This window comes from Felis catus, chromosome A2 (genome assembly GCF_018350175.1).
Source record: "Felis catus isolate Fca126 chromosome A2, F.catus_Fca126_mat1.0, whole genome shotgun sequence".
NCBI classification, from domain to species: Eukaryota; Metazoa; Chordata; class Mammalia; order Carnivora; family Felidae; genus Felis; species Felis catus.
The window spans coordinates 78,010,647-78,031,829 of NC_058369.1; the positions used below are offsets into that span (position 1 = coordinate 78,010,647).

The 21,183-nt window shown below is 42.4% G+C and overlaps 1 protein-coding gene and 1 long non-coding RNA gene across 4 annotated transcripts in view; one reads left to right on the forward strand and one right to left on the reverse strand.

Moving 5' to 3' along the window:
• LOC105260372 overlaps nt 1–21,183 on the forward strand; it is a 197,466-nt gene that overhangs the window by 82,225 nt on the left and 94,058 nt on the right. Inside the window, exon 5 of the long non-coding RNA XR_002740444.2 lies at nt 17,922–18,134. This is a non-coding gene — a long non-coding RNA (uncharacterized LOC105260372). The remainder of the gene's footprint in view (nt 1–17,921; nt 18,135–21,183) is intronic.
• Nucleotides 12,325–21,183, reverse strand: part of PIK3CG (phosphatidylinositol-4,5-bisphosphate 3-kinase catalytic subunit gamma) — a 33,340-nt gene continuing 24,481 nt past the window's right edge. For all 3 annotated transcript variants that reach the window (XM_045052256.1, XM_019825344.3, XM_045052257.1), the window contains exon 11: nt 12,325–13,591. In XM_045052256.1, coding sequence (XP_044908191.1) covers nt 13,313–13,591 — 279 coding nt within the window. In that variant the 3' untranslated portion in view covers nt 12,325–13,312. The remainder of the gene's footprint in view (nt 13,592–21,183) is intronic.

Consider the following 21,183-nt stretch of genomic DNA (forward strand, 5'->3'; position numbering starts at 1 on the left):
CACTCTTCACACTGGGTGTGGTTGGGTGATCTGCACAGAAATGCTGCTTCACACTCATGTAATGGGTTCTGGTGGGAGTGTCAGGGAGGCTATTTATAGAACTGACACCGAGCAGGCTGACCAGACAGGGACTAGAATTGAGGAGATTCAGGATTGTCCCTGGGAGGGAGAGCTCTGGGCAGAGAGGGACTTTTTGGTACAAAAACACCAAATAGTAGATATGGAAGGAACCCTATGCAGAGTCCAGCTCTACCTCTTTGTCTAGATGAGAATCTTGTTGCCCAGGGAGGCTGATTGGTTTGCCCTGGAGTGGAGCCTGGACTCCCCACCTCCAGCACAGTGTTCTTTCCCCATCCCCATTCTGCCACTAGCACTTTCTTAATGAAAAGAGTATTTAGATTCCTGTGTAAGGGAGGAAAAAAATTCTCTGTCCTCTGAGTGTCTCCAGCTGGGCCTGGAATTAAAATGATATAAGCAGATTAACAGGTGAAATGCATACACATTTTATTAAATTTTTTTCATGTACATGGAGGGCTTCACAAAAGAATGAGGACCCAAAGAAGTGACCAGAACAGAAAGCTTTTATACCTTTTAGATAAGGAGATGAGGGGCACCGGGGGCTCAGTCAGTTAAGCATCTGACTCTTGATTTTGGCTCAGGTTGTGATCTCATGGTTTGTGAGTTCGAGCCCCACATTGGGCTCTTCTCTGATGGCGCAGAGCCTGCTTGCAATTCTCTCTCTCCCCCTCTATCTCTGCCCCTCCCTTGCTCATGTTCTACTCTCTCTCTCTTAAAATAAATAAAACATTAAAAAAAATTTTTTAAAGGGAAGTGATGATACATTTGGGAACAAATGACAAGGCAAAGGGGTTTGGGTTGGGGGCAGTAAATTGTAGGGCAGTTCCTAAGAGATATATCGGTGAGGGAAGCTAGTGGAAGATGAGTTATTTTAGTATATTTGTAGAGGTCCATTTCGGTGATGATTCCAAGTCTCTGGTGATAAGGATGTGCTTCTCTTCCTGATATAAAGAGGGCACCTCTCTCATGGAAGCTTGTATAGAAAAGGGGAGGCCAGAGCATTCATGCATCTGCTGTTTCTTAAGTGCTTTCAGTTCCAAATAAACAAAAGCCAAAGTGGTATCTTTGAAGTGGCATGTTCTGAACTCCTTCCCTGGGCTCTTCTCTTATGCATTGTATTTGGAATATACATAAGAAAGTACTAATATGACATATATGCCTAAGGATTTTTATGGCCCTTGTAATGAAATTAGGTATTTATTTTATTTTTAAGGCAAATTGAAGAAAAATATGAGTCCCTAGGTAATGAGAATGGGTTTTTTTTTTCCAGTAGATTTGTATGTATGCCGTTTGTCTAACTTCAACCCAAGCTGTCTTAGCCTGTGTTTGTGCTCACAGCACATAAGCCATGTAACATGCCAGGGTCACCTGAACTTATTTCACATGGGTAGAAACAGGATGAAATCTAAGTTTTGTCTTTGTGTCACAGGACCCCATTGATGACACCTAAGATTTCCACACTTCTTAAAACTTTTCTCCCTTGACCCTTAAATATTCCTTGTGAGGTTATGAACAACTGCTGTGTTCATGTCATGCCTGTGATGTCTGTCCTGGTTCACACCATTTGATCTCTTGACTAGCCTACTGCAGGGCCTTTCTGGCTTCTGGGGGAACACCTCTACCTCATTGGCCCCCAAAGACTGTCTCTAAAATTCCTTTTATTATTTTGCACAGTTTTTTTTCCCCCAGATTTGCACCCATTTCTGTTTCTTTTGAAAACAGCACTTGGATTTTCTGTTGAGGACTCACTCCCCCTTCAGTGAATAGAGTTTGGGTTGGGCTGATGCATGGGCACTACATTGCCCTGACCCCGGCATTTATGATGGTAATGGGCGATCTAGATTATCCAGTAAGTTTCAGCCACCAGACTCTTGAAGAGAAACCCTCTTGTCTCACAGAAGGCCCTAAGCCGCTGGGATGTAAATCATAAGCTGTTGATGAGTAACTTTGCTACAGCGTGGAGAGAATCCCCTTGAGAAAGGAGTCAAGAAGGGGAAGGTAGTGCTGAGAGATGATATCATTTATTCTTTGGCACCAGCTGAGCCTGAAGCCAGATGTACCTCTTTTCTTTCCAGTTGAGTGAACCAATACATTCTGTTTCACTGAAGCCAATTTGAATTGGGTTTCAGTCACTAGCAACCTAAAGCGTGCTGGCTAATGAATGGCCGGATTGCTCTTGTCCTTAAAAGGTAATCATGCTTTCCTATTACATGCAGAATGTATGTCATAAATCCAACCTCTTTTTGGTTTCAAGGCTTTTTATGATCTTCCCCCATTTTAGCCTTTGCTTCCCACTCTCTTGCCATCCAGCTGACACTTCCGTTGTGGTGCTGTAGCTAGCATTTCTTGACGTACCTTACATTTTTACACCTCACTTTTTGTCTCTGCTGCTCCTACCCTCACCCCATCTGGAATGCTTTTACCCACATGGTGAGATCCTATTTATTCCTCAAAACCACACTCAAATGTTCCCTTCATTAGAAAGCCTTTTCTGGTCCCTCAGTCAGAATTAATTTTTGGCGCCTTTCTATTTTCTCCACTCTTTACGTATACCCCTAATACAACACGTCACAGCCTGCCTTGCCTCTCTAGTTAAGAGGTCATCTTTGCATCCTCATCTTTGCTCCCAAGCCTATAACAGAGCAGGTGGCCATTGGTTATGATGCTCCCTCACGGGTTTTCCTGACAGTCAAGTGTGACTGTGCCTGCTCCGTCCACCAGATGGTGCTTGACTTATTTTTGTTTCCTGGGTGATCCCAGGAGGGCGGAATGCCAGGCACACAGCGGATGCTGAATAAAGGTCTGATAGATATGATGGACTTGGTCTCACTTTGAAATGCTCTTACATGTTTATCAGTGATTTTCATGTAGATTTTGGTGATACTGAACCAATTTGAAAGTCCAGTTTCAGTGAAGGGCCATAATGGCTGGTAAGAGAGTGGCAGCTCCCAGCCTGGACTGACTTCCCTTCTTAGAGTTTCCATTTGGTTTGATGATTGCTGTTGAACTTGTATCTTTGAATAAACTGGAAGGTAGAAGGGAGAGAATGAGAAGAAAAATGTGGGAATGCCACTTTATAAAACATAGTTCAGTGGGAGCTCCCCTTCTTTCCTCCTCCTCTTCCCTCCTCCTCTCCCCTCTTCCTTCCCCTCCCCCTCTGCTCTTCCTTCCCCCTCCTCCTTCCCCTCCCCCTCTGCTCCCTCCTCCCCCCTCCTCCTCCCCCTCTTCCTCCTTCTCCCTCTCCCCCTCTTCCTCCTCCTCCTCCTCCTCTTCCTCCTCCTCCTCCTCCTCTTCCTCTTCTTCCTCCTTGCTAGGGTACTTGAGCACAGCTCTAAGATCCATGAAAAAACAAGCTTATATTTAAAAAGTGAGATATCTACATATGTATGTAAAACATGCATGGGTATTAGTTATGTCTTTGTATTTATATGTATATGTCAAACTTTTTGGTCTACAGGTTCCCCAACAAGGCTGAAAGTAACAGACTTTATACACATGGATTGTTCTTGGATTAGTGGATGCAGCTGCTGTTTACAAATCCTGGTGATGTTTATGACTCTGCTGTTTTTAGATTCAACTAGCATTGCCAAGCAGCTACTCTGTGCCAGGCACTGTGCTAAGTTCATTCACATATATTAATTCTTTTGTCTTTTTTAATCCTTAAAACAACTCTGAAATCTATTAGTTATCTATTGCTACACAATAAATTACTCTAAAACTTTGTGGCTTAAAACCGAAACATTTATTATCTCATGGCCTCCGTATCAGGAATCCAGGCATGGCTTAGCTGAGTCCTCTGGCTCTGGATCTCTCACAAGACTTGACTTGAAAAGACACTTTTCCCAGCTCATTTATGTGGTTGGTGGCAGAATTCACTCCGTTTCTTACCGTGGGCCAGAGGCCTCCCTGGATTCCTTGCCATGTAGATCTCTCCAGAGAATGGCTCACAACATGGTGGGTGGCTTCATCAAACTGAAAAGGTGGGAAAGAGCAAGCTAGAAATGCCAGTATGATGAAACTCATAGGCTTTTAGAACCCAATCTTGAAAGTGATGTTGCATCATCTTTGCTATATTTTATTTGTTAGAAGCAACTCACTAGACCCAGTTCATACTCATGGGGAAAGAATCCCACAGGGGTGTAACATCAGGAGTCAGAGATCATAGGGGACCATACTGGAGGTCTACCTACCACAGATAGTTTAATTCCCATTTTACAGATGAGAAAATTGAGATGCCATTAGAAAAAACAAAGATGATATATTCATACACATATATGGATTGATGAAAATTCATGTCTTTGGGTAGTATTTCTCAGGTGCAGATTGGTACATATTTTCAGCCTTCTTATTGCTTTGACATTCCCTACCAACCCACAGAATCTGCCTCTGTGTCTTATAGAACCTTGTTATGCAAAGTGTGGTTTGGGGACCAGAAGCATCGGCTTCCCCTGGAAGCTTGTTGGAGAGACAGAACCCCAGGCCCTGTCCTACACTATGGAATCAGAATATGTATCCCTAGTGATTTATGTGCACGTTAGGAGACACGCTGCTCTAGAAGGTCTCTTTTCTAGATTCTCTGATGACTTCAGGGGTTCCTGTGTTTGTCTGTCTGTTGGCACTGCTAGTTGCTTGCCCTTCGGCAGCAGTGGGGAGTATTACAATCTACCTCTGCACTATTTCAAAACCAGAGGAAATGAAAGCTCCTTGTCATCTATTATCTTATATAAACAACAAAGTAAGAGTAATAATGGGTCTTTCTCAATAATCTAAGACAGAACAGGAGCCATGGGCATGCATTGTCACAGACAGCAGACAAAAGTGAAAGTTGGCATTTGACTCTAGAGTGAACCATAGCAAACCTGTCCAGCAAATGAACCTCCCTAAATTATATTTTATTTAGGCAATCTAGATGAATCTCCAAAATATCATACTATGTGAACAAAAGACCACATATTGCATGATTCCATTTATATGCAGTTCTAGAAAAGGCAAAACTATAGTGACAGCATTTCAGTGAAGACATGGGAAGAAATTTACTACATGCAGGCCTGAGGGAGCTTTTTGGTGATGGGGCCGTGCTGGATCTTGGCTGTGGTGATAGATGGATATATGGGTGTGATGTGTGTCAAACTTATCACACGATACATTTAAATGGCTGAATTGTATTTTATATAAATTAACTTTCCATAAAGTTCACGGGGAGGGGGAAAGTGAATAGGAGTTAATGGCCTTGTCAATTGGTTCCAGGCCCTCTAACTTTCTTTAGGCCCAGACAGAACCCACGGATAATGTACACTGATTAGATTAACTGGTCAGAGAAGGATGTTGTTTAAAAGATTTCCTTGGTATCTGATGTTGACATAGAGTGGAAATTATTTCTCCTTTGAAGTCATACTGGGAGGATGTCATATTTATAAAGTCATTAAGATTTCCATCATTTACTTCTAGAAGTCATTCCAAGGATGATGCCTTAGAACTTTTGATTTCTTGAGATTCTTCAGCCTTCCTTGAAAAGGAGCACAGAAATGATGGCTTTTGTTTATTGAGCAAAGACTCCAGACATTGCAGTTAATGCTTCACTTTCATTGTTTATTTAAAAACATTTTTTTAATGTTTATTTTTGAGAGAGAGAGAGAGACAAACAGAGCGAGAACAGGGGAGGGACAAAGAGAGAGGGAGACACAGAATCTGAAGCAGGCTCCAGGCTCTGAGCTGTCAGCACAGAGCCTGATGTGGGCTCTAACTCATGAACTGCGAGATCATGACCTGAGCCAAAGTCAGTCACTTAACTGATTGAGCCGCCCAGACACCCCTCACTTTCACGATTTCATTTAATCTGCACAGCAGTTCTGTGAAAGAGGTACCACTCTCTACCCAGTTTATGGAGGAGAGAGCTGAAGCTTAGCAAGATTAGACAACTCTTCCAGGTGGACAATTTGTACTGAATTTGGAATGATCAAATGCCGGAGCCACTGATCTACCCTCTTTCCTGCCTCACCTACTCTGAACTGCTACTGTGGCATCTGGCTGACTTTAAAGTGGATTATCCCCCAGTTACTGGCTTATGGTCCACTCTGCATCCACAGCCACACACACTCACCCTGGCTTTCCACTAGGGTATCTCAAGTCTCAGACTCCTTTAAATCTGTATAGGTTAAAGGAGTCAAACTCCTCTACCAGTTGAAAACCTACAGAATGTGCTTTGCCATGATAAACAATTACTGCCTAAGCAAGGGGTTGCTTCAAAATTGAGAAATTAGTGGGGCACTGGGGTGGCTCAGTCAGTTAAGCGGCTGACTCTTGATTTCAGCTCAGGTCATGATCTCACAGTTCATGAGTTTGAGCCCTGCCTCAGGCTCCATGCTGACAGTGTGGAGCCTGCTTGGATTCTCTCTCCCACTCCCTCTCCCTCTTCTTCTCCCTCTCCCTCCCCACCCCCGCCCTTCCCTGCCTCTCTCTCCTCCCCTCTCTCTAAATAAATAAATAAACATAAAAAAAAATTAAAAATATGGAGAAATTGTCGCTTCTGGTTTCTAGAGCCATGGATTGGGGAAAGAGAGCCAGGGAGAACTCAGGGATTTGGCAGTGGTTTGTGGCCACAGGATTTTCCCAGTGGAGGCCCTGGTAATTTTGTAGAACAGGTGTTTGGCGATGATATAAAGAAAGGCATGGGGTGGGGGTGCTAGGGACCAGTACGGCTTTGGCTGCCATATACATCCGGTAATGGGAGGTTCTGTTCAGCCACAACCCTGCATGTGGCTGGAAATGGTGGGGGTCATGGTGGGCACATCTCTGAAGAGAATAGGGACCCATTTTAACACTTAAGTGTAATCAGAAGAATTCTGAGTTTGATTCTCTGCATATAAAACTTGTCAGAGGACTGGCCACCCACTACGAGATACAGAGGGGCTGCAGGTAAATTCTATGTTCCTTTTTACGTCCCTGTCTCCATCACATCCTCCAAATTGAATGACCAGTGCATTATAAACCCAGACTCAGAGCCCAGCTCCCAGAAGGAAAACATCATACTAAAGCCACAGGCAGTGAGATTTAATTTGTACTAATGAGTGAATGCATAGAAAAAATTCTGGCACTCCCTGAGAAGTGAAAATGAGGTGCTTTGCACCTCCAAGGGGGACGTCATGTGTGAGCTAGAGAGCTCAGTGTAGAAGATTTGCAGAGCTGACAAGAGCTGGCCCAGGCAAGGCATCCCTTACTGACTAAACAGACAGCATCCTTGGAGGCCTCTCTTCTCTAAAAGCATTATCATTTTAGGGGATGGATCAGGCTGGCATTAGTGTACCAAAGATCACAATCAGGTAGGGTTGAGTAAGACAGGAAACTTTGACACGGTCATTTGTATGCCAGAAAGTTCTGACAACAGCTTGGCCGTCACTCCTTGACAACTGCTGACTTCACGGGATTTTTTTCCCTTAGAGAAACAAAATTTTCTGAGCTTTTAGTGAGGCTTGATGTAAGCTAAAGGATATGATTATCGTGTAGACTGTATTGTTTTCCCAAAATTAAAATACTATTTTTCCCTTTTTAAAAAATTCAAAAATATAGCATCAAGTTTCCCAAAACCCGAGAGAAAAAAAAATAAATAAATGTAGGGTAAAAAAAATCACAATTGACAGTTTGGTGTGAATATATTCTCCCAGCCTTTTAATGTTGCTATAAGCTTACATTTTTACTTGAATATGACTGTACTGCAACACTGACCTGGTAACCACCTTGTTTCACTCAATTATGTCATAGATCTACGTGGATGTTAATACATTTTCATCTACCTTATCTTTTCAGGGGTTTCATTGTACTCCATTGTATGAATGTGATTTAATTAACCAATCCCCTATTGAGGGACTGTTAGGGCATTTCCAATTTTGGGTTGTATTATAAAGAATATTGGTAACTGGTTTTGTCTGTAAGTCTTTGCACACTTGTCCGATAGTTTCTAAAGGATAAATTCTTGGATGTGAACTTGCTGGGTAGGAGAATAGATATCCTCTTTTTCTGTTGTTTTTTTAAGTTGATTTATTGGGGCTCCTGGGTGGCTCAGTCAGTTAACCCTCTTACTCTTGATTTCAGCTTAGGTCGTGATCTCATAGTTCCTGAGATCAAGCCCCACATCGGGCTCCCCGCTGTCTTTGCCCATACCCAGCTCACTCTCCTGTGTGTGAGTCGGGGAGGAGATGAGCAAGAGAGAGAGAGAAAGAGAAAATCCCAAGCAGGCTCCACACTCGGCATGGAGCATCTAGATCATGATTGAAAGATCACGACGTGAGCTGATATCAAGAGTCAGATGCTTGGGGAGCCTGGGTGGTGCAGTCAGTTAAGCGTCCAACTCTTGATCTGGGCTCAGGTCATGATCTCACAGTTTGTGAGTTCAAGCCCTGCAGTGGGCTCTCACTGATGTTGCAGAGCCTGCTTGGAATTCTGTCTCTACTTCTCTCTGACCCTATCCCATTTGTGCGCTCTCTCTCTTTCTCCAAAAAAAAAAAAAAAAAAAAGTCAGATGCTCAACAGACTGAGGCACCCCAATATCTTCTTAATTTTGATAAAATGTGACAAAATGCCATGCATAAATTTTATCAACTTGCTCTGTTTTCAACAGTGTGCTAGAGTATTCTTTCTTCCAAATTATCACCAACTCTCAGTATTACCAATCTTTCCTAATCTGATGGTGAAAAGACACTTAAATTATCTTAATTTGCATTTGCTTCATCAGCAGTGATTTGGGGTTCTTGTCATATGGTTATTGGCCACATGCATTTTTTTGGTGAATTCAACATTTTCTGATAAGGTATTCATTTTTTACTTATTGAATTATTACAGCTTTTTATATATTAAGTATATTAGCACTTTGTCACATATTTTGCACTCAATTAAGTCTTTTTGGTAATAGTAGAAAGTATCAAACAGGTTTACTTACATAAACTCTGCTCCTCCAAAAAGAAACCCCACAAAACTGATGATTGTTGATACTCTATTAATTTCCTAGGGATGTCATAACAAAATATCACACACTGGGTGACTCAAAACAGTAGAAATTTATTCTTTCACAGTTCTAGAGGCAGACATCTGCAAGTGTTGGCAGGGCCGTGCTCCCTTACAAGCTTCTAGGATGGGACCCTTCCTTGCTTCTTCCGGCATCTGGTACCCCAGGTGTCCGTTGGCTGGTAGACACTATAATCTCTACCTCTATCACATTCTTTTTCCTTTTGAGTATGCCAGACATATTGAATCAGGGCTCACCATCATGACCTCACCTTAACTCTATTACATCTATAGAACCTAATTCAAATAAAATTACATTTACAGGGACCAAGGGTGAGGACTTCATCTTTTTGGGAGGACACAATTTGACCCACAAGACACAACCATTATGAGGTATCTGCTATTGCCAGCAAACTATAAACCCTTTAAGGACTGAGGCTGGGTCGATTTTGTTCCACATTCTTATCCCCAGTCCTCAGCACACAGTCTAGTAGGGCGGTGGGCACTCCATAAAGATATTTTTTCTTTCTTCTTTTTTTAATGTTTATTTATTTATTCTGAGAGAGAGAGAGAGAGAGAGAGAGAGAGAGAGAGGGAGAGACAGCAAGGGGGGGAAGGGCAGAGAGAAAATCCCAAGCAGGCTCCATGCTATCTGCACAGAGCCCAATGCGGGGCTTGAACTCGAACTGTGAGATCATGACCTGAGCCCGTGTCAGGAGTCAGACTGACTGAACCAGCCAGGCACCATACTCCATAAAGATTTGTTAAGGAATCTGACTTTCAGGAATATCTGGACTTTCAGACATTAAAAGATGCGTACAGAGAATACAAGGCGTCGATTCTTTAATTTGAATTTACATTCAATGATTGTAATTGAAATGTAAATACAAGTGGGGAGAGCTGGACTGTCCAGAAGAGGAAATATCTCTTGACTTTCTGAATGAGCACCTTTGCCAAGGTGTGTGCTTTAGGCTCCCCTGGCATCTGTCCTAAATATGAGTCCTTGCAAATATGCAGACAAGCACACAGATAAGAACCAGATTAATTGACCAGAATTATTAGGTTGAGTAAAACAGATATAAGATGGCAGAGTCCTTAAAAATCCAAAAACTTTTTTCTTCATGTTGTAAAATATAACTGACAATTTATTTCATAGCCATGGCAAATAGAGCCAGGTTTGCCAAACGCCAGAACTTGCTCCAGAAATATACTTTCTAAATTATTTTTTGGCCCATATCAAAAAAATAATTTCCATTTACCTAGGATTCCCAGCCTCCAAATTATCCCACAGAATTCCCATATCTAACCTTTCTTTAATTTTTTTTTACGTTTATTTATTTTTGAGGGACAGAGGGAGACAGAGCACAAGTGGGGGAGGGGCGGAGAGAGAAAGACACAGAATCTGAAGCAGGCTCCAAGCTCTGAGCTGTCAGCACAGAGCCCAACGCGGGGCTCAAACTCACAAACCGCAAGATCATGAACTGGGCCGAAGTTGGATGCCCGACTGACTGAGCCACCCAGGCGCCCTTCTGGTCTTTCTTTAAAAAATGATTCATCTCCTATAAATATATATAGTTAATAAAGTTACCTTTTTAAAAGTCAAGAGTCTTCTCTAGGAATTTCTATATTTTATCTACGAGGTCTCCACTCCCTCATACTTTCACTAAAGGTAGTTAAATGGGGTCATATGGGGCTGGGTCTCGAACATCTGCTTTGCTCTCCTTTTAGCGGCCATTGTTCCAGTCCTAAATCGATGGGCCAGTGTTTTACGTCCAAGTGTACAGCCACAGAAATGAGGTATTTTAATTAGAACATAAACAGCATTTCGATCTGGGCACTTTATCTGAACTCATACAGATGGAGTCCAAATGCAAAATTGAGCATCAAAGCCATTATTCAGATCTGTACAGTGCCAGCTTCACAGGCTTGTGACCTGTGCAGTGACTCATGGTCAGAAGTTCCTGTGCTTGGTTTCATGCTCTGCTGTTGCTCTCTTGAACTTCTTAATAATTTTTGAATGGCAGGCCCCACATTTTCATTTTGTACTGGGCTCTGCAAATCACGTATCCAGTCCTGGACATACATGAAAGCTGCTTTTACCCGAATCATCTGACCTGTAATCTCTGTTTTCATCTGGCAGTGAAGACAGAGTTGTGGGTAGTTCCCCCAAATCTCCTCCCAGGAGGAGATGACCTGAACTCTAGAACGTTTTCAAAGGTCTAAAAGCTGTGGGTCATGTGATTCACTGTAAATAATGAACGGAAGAGGCACACAAAAGTAATTTTTGTCTGTAAGTCTAAAGAGTTAAAGTTCTACCTTCACTGAAATACAGAAGAATCAGGCCCAATGTGATGTGTGTCAGCATAACAAAAGAACTTGTCCATCTGAAAATAGGTATGCCCATGTGCCAGCAAGCTAAATATAAATACATTCCTCTAACTCTTCTATCAAGACGATTATTTCAGCAATTCAAATAAAAAGCAGAATCTGTGCAAGGGCCAGCTCAGCTATTTTTTTATAAGAATAATGACTACATCTTCTCAATTAGAAAGCATCGTCCTTCCTGTTCTTGTTCAGAAGAATGGTGGGGAATAGTTGTAAAAATGTCATTACAACATCTACCTTCCATCAATGCATTCATTAATGCATTGCAGGGCATGGTCTTCTGTACCAGGGGATGGAGTAGTTTTGAAAGAACGAGCTGTCAAGGAAGAGTTCTTTCTAGACACCTTATGAAGCAGGGGAAAGGCTCAGCCGGCAAGGACGCAGTGTTACCCATACCTTCAAAGGCCTTTTGCATATACAAAAAAAAAAAAAAAAAAAAAAAGTTCAGGCTACACCAAAGGTATCTATTCAGAAAAATTTTAAATACCTATTTATATCTGATTGTGTTTAAACACAGACATGGTTAACAGAGTTATTTCTAGGTAAAGTATTAACTATAGGTAATTTAGAAATATTTCATAAATAATTTAACGATCTTTCGCTAAGGTTAAACAACACTTCCAATAAATAGCAAGCTATTTAGGAGATGAACGTGGTTCTTAAAGAAACCATGTCAATTTTTAGGAAATCTGAAGAATGTGTCAGAGTTTAAAAGTCCTTTAAACTGAGAGACGAACAGGGCAAGTAGTGTTCTTGCTAATATGAAACACTGTTCAGATACCAAATACCTTCTTCCATTAAAAAAAAAGAATAAAAATTCTGAGACCAAAATGTAAAATTAAGGCGTGTGAAAACAAATCCATATGTCCTAGAATTTCCTCTTTAATAATATACTTAAAAAAAAAAAAAACTCCACCAAACATTTTTACAAATAAGTACATAAAATTCCAGTAACCCTAGGGGAGAAATTGCTTTTCAACTAAGTTTTGAATTCTAGGGTAGATGCATTCTTGAGGACTTCACAACTTGGGTAAAGAGTTGTGGGAGGGTAACAGTTAAGGAAGAAGGGAGGCAGGGAGGAGGATGTAAAGGTGAAAAATGAGTCCCTTTAGTTTCTTCCTGTTTCCATGCTGGAGAAGGCTGTAGTGGCTGGAATTGGCAATCTGCTCTTGGGCCGAGTTGAGATGAATGGTCTCCTCTCTGTTCTTCCTCTTCGTAACCCTGAAGCAGACCAGCAGAGAAGTGCCAGGGCACAAAGGTTCAGATTTTCCATTGTATGTTTGTGCATCTCAGCTGTACACTGTACAAGAACCTAATTACAAAAGACACTGAAAAGACCAACTCGCCTTCCTTTGCTTTTAGCAAATCGCTATCATCCACAGACATGGAGGGGGATGTTTGGAAGTGTCCTTTAGGGAATGAGACAGAGGTTACAACGATGACATCTTTTTTCTCTAAAGAGGTTGAGGAGCACAGGAATGACCCAAATTGAGAGTATACGCAGATGAAAAGAGATGTCACCAATTATTCCCAATTTCCAGAGGCACTCGATAATAAGACAGTCAAACCAGCAGGCACAACGAAGAAATAGTTTGTTTAAACTTAGAATGTTCTCCAACATCACTGAAGCAAACGAGGAAAAACAAACCTGCATACAAGCCTAAAACTGAACATTATTTAAACAAACCGACATGCTAGTATTTTTCTCCAGTAAAGGGTTCAGCCAGCAACAGAGCTGCATTTCTGAAGTGCCAGCTTTCATAATGTCCTGTCCATCAGTCCAAGTTCAATGATGGACATGCTGACTTAAAGCTTTAGAACACCAACTTGTTTTTAATTCTAGCCCAAAGAACTAGGCTGAATGTTTCTCCCCTTGTTTGATGCCCAGAACAAGATGCAGGAACCAGTTAAACTGCACGGTCCATCCTTTGTCTCTACACACTTCGATCTGATCAAGAAAATACTTCTTAGCATCCTCCTCACTTTTCCCCACTGTTAGGGCATCCCGAATATATTCAATATCTTCTTTGCTTGTTAACTGGGGCATTCCTGTCATCAGCATCATGGAGAAGAGGATGATCAGCAGGTTTGTGTGATGACGAAGGGCGAGGTAAGCCTTAACGCAGACGTCCTGGATAAAGGGAAAGAAAGTACAGTTATGTTGATGCGGTAACTAAGTAGGGTGATGACTGCCCAGGGATCCTGGAATTTACATAGCATTATCCTGTCCATGAGAGGAAGCTATCACCAACAGGGCAGATCCTCTTTCTCAGATGGAGGGTTTGATGAGAACATACGCTATTTCCATACCCTAGGAAGCACATTAGTGTAATCGCCCATGTCCAGGGTGTGCTCGGGGAAAACTGGTTGATATGGTACATTTCATCTTTTTTCTTACTCTACCTTTTACATCAGTTTCTCTCCTAGGAAACTGAAGGTAGAAATTTCTGTACTCTCTTTAAAGAAATGAGTCAGTTTTTGCACACCATACTGGGATCACTGAGCTTCATGTAAGCATACGTGTTTGCCAAGGGTTAATGGAATCCAGAGAAATGATGTGGCGTTTGAGGTTTTGTTTTCATCTTTATTTTATAATTTGGCCTATTCTAAGAAAACCAACATATTAGCGTTTCACTGATGCTCCAAACTGTTGAAAAAACTTGGGAATTTTAATACAAATTCTTTTTTTAAAGTTTATTTAAAAACTTAAATAAAAGCAGGGTAGGGGCAGAGGGAAGGAGAGACACAATCCTAAGCAGGCTCTGTGCCATCAGCACACAGCCTGATGCAGGGCTTGAACTTACAAACTGTGAGATCTTGACCTGAGCCGAGATCAAGAGTCAGATGCTTAACCGACTACGCCACCCAGGAGCCCCTACACACATTCTGAATACTGAGCGAGAGGGCTTTAAAAATGCTTTGGCATGGGGCGCCTGGGTGGCGCAGTCGGTTAAGCGTCCTACTTCGTCTCAGGTCATGATCTCGTGGTTCATGGGTTCGAGTCCTGCGTTGGGCTCTGTGCTGACCACGCAGAACCCGGAGCCTGCTTTGGATTCTGTGACTCCCTCTCTCTCTGCTCCTCTCCCATTCATGCTCTGTCTCTCAAAAATAAATAAAAGTTAAAAAAATTAAAAAAAAATGCTTTGCCTGGCGCATTCTCCAAAACCCTTTGAGCAAGGTGCCACAGGTGAGTTAAGTCCATTTATTAAGCAAGGCATGCTTATTTCAATCATATTGTGCCAAAGTAAAGAAGAAAGTGCAAGGTTCTCAATTTTACAACATGAGGACAGCCCAACCTTAATGTTGTAACTTGGCAAAGATGGTGTGTTGAAGAAAACTGAAGTTAATGATTACAGATATAAATACTTCAAAAAAATCTGGATATAAGGATATAAATGTGATTTCACACCATAAGGCATAAAAACAGAGCATAAATGTGAAAAAATATGCAACCTCATTTGTAATCAAAGAAATGTAAGGGAATGAGATGGAAACATTCACCTATCAAACTGGAAAATCTTAAAAAAAAATTTTTTTTGAAGAATAATACCCAATGTTCACCTTTCATAGGCTGATGGTAGGTGGGAATAGGTATAATTTTACTAGCAGACAATTTGATAACCTGCATCAAAAGCTTTAGAATGCTAATAAATGTTAGAGAAATTCATTGCGGTGATGGTTACATGACTGATGCATTTGTCAAAATTCAAAGAACTGTACCCACAAAAAGGCCCAGTTCTGCTGTAGGTGAATAATGCCTCAATAAACTGGACTTTAAGAAAATGCCTATGTCCTTGTACCCAGCAATTTTCATGCTAAAACTTGGATAATTTTGCAGTGACCAATACATAAGAATATTTGTTAGAATGTTTAAAAATGCGAGAACTTGAAGGTAACCTAAATATCCTACAGTTGGGTACTGATGAAAGTACCTACCACTGCCTACTCTGTAACTGCTAGAATGATACCGTGAAAGAATATTGAACGAGCATGTGAAAGTGTCTGAGTTAAAAAAGCAGGCATAAAACAACAACATAGGTGGCATCAGCCCATGTTGGCAAATGAACACAAAATATTTATATGGAGAAAAGATTGGAAGTCTACAGGCCAAAATGTTAAGATAGTGAGTTTTCTTTTCTTTCTTTTTTTTTTTTAAGTTTTTAAATTTATGTGTTGAGAGAGAAAGAGAGAAAGAGTAAGGGAGGGGCAGAGAGAGAGAGAGTCCCAAGCAGGCTCCTCACTGTCAGTGCAGAGCCCAATGCAGAGCTCGAACTCATGAACCGTGAGATCATGGCTTGAGCAGAAGCCAAGAGTCAGATGCTTAACTGACTGAGCCACCCAGGCGCTCCTCCTTTTTGCTTTTACATTATCTTGTGTGTGTCATTTGCACGTGGCAGGATAACGGCAATGGTCATGGTGGTCATGCCTATATCATTCTGTGTGTCAAGGCTGGACCATGAACGCATCACCCTGTCTAAGCAGAAAAACCCATGGACGGATCTGGCATTAAATGAGACCATATATATATAAAATGTCTGGCACAGAGACTGGCACATAGCAAGTGTTCAATAAGTGTTAGTCCTCTCCTTTCCCTGCCTGGAGGGTAGATCACTTTTACCTGCTTTCTGCTTACTTGTCAGGGAGCTGGACACTCCCAGACTCAAAAGACTGGGCTCTTCCTACTGTGGACCCAGCGCATTAGTGTTCTTGCATCCTTAATGACTTCACTTATGTCTGGAAATCATTATCTTTTGCTCCTCCATTGGACTGACCAAAGTCACTCTCATTTCTTGGTGATTACACAGGCAAAGGGCAGACTTCACCCCGGGCAACTGGCTTATTAATTTGTTAGCTCACACAATTTTCACAAGGGCAGAGATGGGGATGCCTTTTGATTTTGAATTAGAGTACATTCTGATTTTTAATTATTTTCTATCCTTCTGTACACTGGGGGCTTCAGGCACAATCCTTGCTTTCTGAGCTCACTGTGTGGTCAAACTCCTTAACAGAAAATTTTTGAGAAGGGAAATTGACCTGGGGCCAAGCTATTCTAACACCAATCCGTAGGTGCTCCGGTGCATATTTGTTCAGCAGCAACCCAGGGATTCACTCATCACTGTAGCACACAGGGACATGGTAAAGGAAGACAAATGTCTTGTGTCAGTCTCGAAGGCCATCTCCTCTATATAAAGCATTTCTGCTGGTTCGAATTTATTCAGTTCTGATTTTTACACACAAGGGTCACTTCTGTGAGAAAGAACTTTCCTCCCCCCAGATTTTCATGCCCTATGCTGGTCAGACACAATGTGTAAATTCTGACTGGCAGTGCAGGCTTAGAGATTTAATTAGAGATTTATTCTCTTTTTCTTAGAGATAGTACAGAGCCATGGTAAGAAGTGCAGGTTCACACCTTGCTACCTGGGTTCAAATGTTGGCTTTATGACCGACAAGCTGTTTGTCATTGGAAAAATCACTTAACCTCTCTGGACCCCAGTTTCCTCATCTGTAGAATAAGAAGAATAATAACAATACCCGTTTCATATGGTTGTGGTGAGATTTCAGTGCTATGTATGTGGTCGACAATTATTATTAATAGTATGAGAAGTTGCATTATTGAACGCGCACTTCTCAATGCGGAGGTGGGTGGGAAGTAGGAAGCCAGCACCCTGGCTGTGTGTGCAGATGGTTCTCTTGCCCCAGGGGCACAGCTGGGTGCTTGCTCCACCCCCTCAAGCCCCAGAAGTTTCATTTCTGCCCTTTGTGCTCAGCCACAGGGTGTCTGAAAGAACCCTGGCCATGCTGCCTTGGGGCCCGGAGGCCTGTGGTTTGGGGGACTGAGGATGTGGCCTGTGGACCTGGGGGGGCGGTGTGGAAGCACAGAACACAGAAGTGACTGGCTGGGGAAGCAGAGTTTTTCCCTTCTGCCAGGCCTGCCTGGCACTGACCTCAGACATCCTCATTCTGTCCTTCTCAGCTGCCTGGGGAAGGCTTTATAATATTGAGTGGAGAAGAAGGGGCAAAGGAAGAACCTGATTTCAGGGATTTGGTGTAATGTCCTTGTTAATGGATGTGAATGTGGGGAACACTGAAACGTTGTTAGCCGGAATGGTATACATGAGTAGCTGATCAAGTGATTGAGCCTAGATAGTATATCAGCTCTTAATTTCATAGTTGATTCAAGTGCCTTGATTAGAGCATCTAGTACCAAAAGAGAGGATTGTTTTTACAAAGCTACCACTCCCATAAGTCTTGGGAACAAAGGACTTCATGATCATTTCGGGGTCCAAACTTGGAGTTGATTTGTTAACCGGCCCAACGTAGTTCACTAAACTGAAAACTTTCTATACACAGTCTCCTAATTTCTTCTTAACTGCCAGTGAGTTCTGGCTGCCTTAGACTGTGCAGGGTCATACGGAATGGGCCTACTTTTTCTTAAAACAAACTCCTCTATTTCCATCTAGAGAACAAAGTGGAAGTGAAATATTACTGTCCATCTTGACACAAATGAGGAAGTAGCCCCAGGACTACAAAACAGGAACTCCGGGGCCCAGAGAAGAGAGAGAAGAAAACTCACAAATAGCCGTCAATGAAAAGCAACGTCCTCACCCACTGACTTTTCCTAAATATTAATGCTGCCGCTGTCTGCTGGAGGAAGGAGACGGTGGAGAGAAATGGTATTTCTGTCAAAGAGGATTTTATCTTTGTTTTGTATAAAAATTAATGAATTGGCCAAGCAATGCCTTTAGAAGTTATTTTGGCAAAACAGAGAGTCACCTATTAGCCGAGCTCATAAGGCAGGAGGAAGCACTTTCCGAGAAATCTGAAAGAAGAGTGTGTCTGACTCTTGGCTGTGTGTTTGCTGAGTTTGAATTAGGATTCTTATCCCTAAGGACCTCTTAAGAATGATTCTCAGACTAGTTCTGTCTAGCAGGGAAAGGGCGGTATTGCCCGCTTCTCAGATACTTGGAAGCTCATTCGAAACCTAAAGGTTACAATTAGGTCGTTCTGCTTTAGTCACATATTCTAAATGGATTGTATGTAGGTGTGTGTGTGTGTGTGTGTGTGTGTGTGTGTGTGTGTATGCGCGTGCACGCACTAGCCTGTTCCGAAAAAGATTGAGGGTGGATTACCTGGATACACAAAAGTCAAAATAACATTAATTAGAATTGGGTAGAAAAAGGAAAGGAATGACAAAGGAAAAGATCACAGTGGATTTCAAACAGAGACCAGTTTAACGCTATACATCACAAATGCTGTTTACTTGCTATGGGTGGTCTTCAAATATATCTGCAGCCAAAAGGAAAATCAAATCCATTATTTAACCAATGCTCAGAAGAGTTTTTTAAAAATGTTAGGAGAAACACAGCTTTTCTAGAGATTATGGCCTGATAGAGATTTCACAAGAGGATCTCTATAAAGAGTACACTTTTGGTAACATGGTGAGTAACCCCCTCGGTAATATTCTTCAGGTAGACAAAACACTTCTCTAAAAGAAACTAAACACTGAAAGAAGATACCAGTTGGAAGCTTATTCTCCATAAATGTTTAAAAGTCACAGGGGTCTAATATCTTAGACACTGAGTGACCCTGCATGCTGGTAGATTAACACATCAGTCCAATTCAAGGCCATCTTTCAAGTCTGCGTCTGGGGCAGGTACCTCACCAGGGGATTCAAACGCCTACAAATGGCTGATGCTGGACCCTTCTCTGACAGTATCTTCCAATGGATAGTACAGTACTGAGCATCTTCAGGCCTGGCAAGAAGGCTGAGCTTGACCTTGTTAGTGGTCCTGGGTGCAGGTCCTGAGAGTGAATCCTTTATCAATTCAGTGTATTGTGGGCAGTTTGACAGATAAACTTGTCATCTCCCTGTTGACCTATAGTAGGCCTCTATTACAGTCATTTGTGGTTAACCAATTGAGCTCTAAATGACTTCTTTGCTTTGCTCTCTAACCCCCCTAATCCAGCCCTTGCACTGCTTCAAATGGAATGCGGATCTCCTTTCTTGACCCAAACTCCAGGACACATTCACATCAATACCTGTGTTCCAACCATACCAAACAACTGTACTTTTTGTTCTTAAATACTGATACTAAATACGCACTTCATGCCCTTGCTAATGTTATTCTTTCTGCTTGGGTGTTCCTCCCCTCCCTGTATCTGCCTAACAAATGGAACTGATCTTATCAAGGGCTGATGAGAACCCTTCACTGGCAGTCCCTTTCCATCCCCCAGGGCAGGATTGCTCCCCCTGCAAACCACTTTTGCAATCCTTAGAACAAAGCTGTGTGTGTGTGTGTGTGTGTGTGTGTGTGTGTGTGTGTGTGTCTTCTGCAGTGTGTCAGGGCTGTGCTCCTGGCCACCTGTGCCCAGAACAGAGTCTGGAACACTGTTGGGCATCTGCAAACACACGATGAAGGAATGCTAAGATTCAATGCTTTAAAATCAGGATGAATCTGTGAACAAGTCATATTGGAAGGCTATTCAACTGTAAAGACATCTTGCCTTGCTACAGCAGGACTTGGGCCTTCTCTGGGCCTGGCACAGGCCTGAAATGTAGAGGGTAGTTAAGAAGTGTGTGTTGAAATGGTATGCTATCTTGGATATGGAAGAACAGGGCCTGGGGACTATAACAGGATGGAGCAGGAGGCTGAGAAAGCCCAGCCTGGAAGGTTACAAGTATAGATAGCTACTGGTGTAGACTAGTGCAGGGTTACCACACAAGGGCAGTCAGAAAATAGGGATGGGAAATAATGGGGAGGGGACCATAGTCCTCAGAAGTGGTCAGATGGTCAGGTCCCTGTGGCCCGGGAGGTCCCTGTGGCTGGGGTGAAGGAGAGTACTTGCATTTCCAACAAGGCAAGTGGCAGGAGGGAGCAGGACCCCAGTCCTAGAGGTGGATTAACTGAGGCAGTAGTAGTTAAAAGACTCTGGGATCCAAGATGAGAGCAAGATGGCAGCAGAGATAGACTTTGAATAAAGGTTTCCTAACAGCCCAGGTCAGGACACTGCATGGAGACTGGGCACAGGGCTGAGCCTGCAGGTGAAGGCTCCGGGGTACGCCCTGGGGTGGGGACAGCTCCACCAGCGGTGGGCACCAGGCAGGGCCTGATAAAGCTGCACCCGAGACTAAAATAACACAACGAATGGGTCCCAGAGTGCTCTCCTATAAAATGTTTCTTAAGAGTGACATCTAGGGGCAAATGCCTTCCTTTTAAGTATGCTCATCAAGCCGCCTGCTTTATGCCGATGCACCTGTGAAGGTGTTATTGGGCTCCCCTGGTTTCTTCAGCTGTATTGAACATACATTTGCTTAGTGCCTACTGTGTCCAAAGAACATCTTCAAAATAGTTGTTTATATACTAGGCCAAGTTGTTGACACTCCTTGGAAACTGTTCCATATTGAAAGTACACTATAGGTATGACTGTGTGTCCTGTTCTCTTGGCATGAGCTAACTGATCCCATCGGGGAAAAATATGTATATTTATATTGTTAAGGAACTCTCCACAAAAATGTAAACAGGCACCATGTGACACTTACATTTTTGTATGATTAAAAAAAAATTTTTGTAACACTTATTTTTGAGACAGAGAGAGACAGAGCGTGAGTGGGGGAAAGGCAGAGAGAGAGGGAGACACAGAATCTGAAGCAGGTTCCAGGCTCTGAGCCGTCAGCACAGAGCCTGACGCAGGGTTCAAACCCACAAGCTGTGAGATCATGAC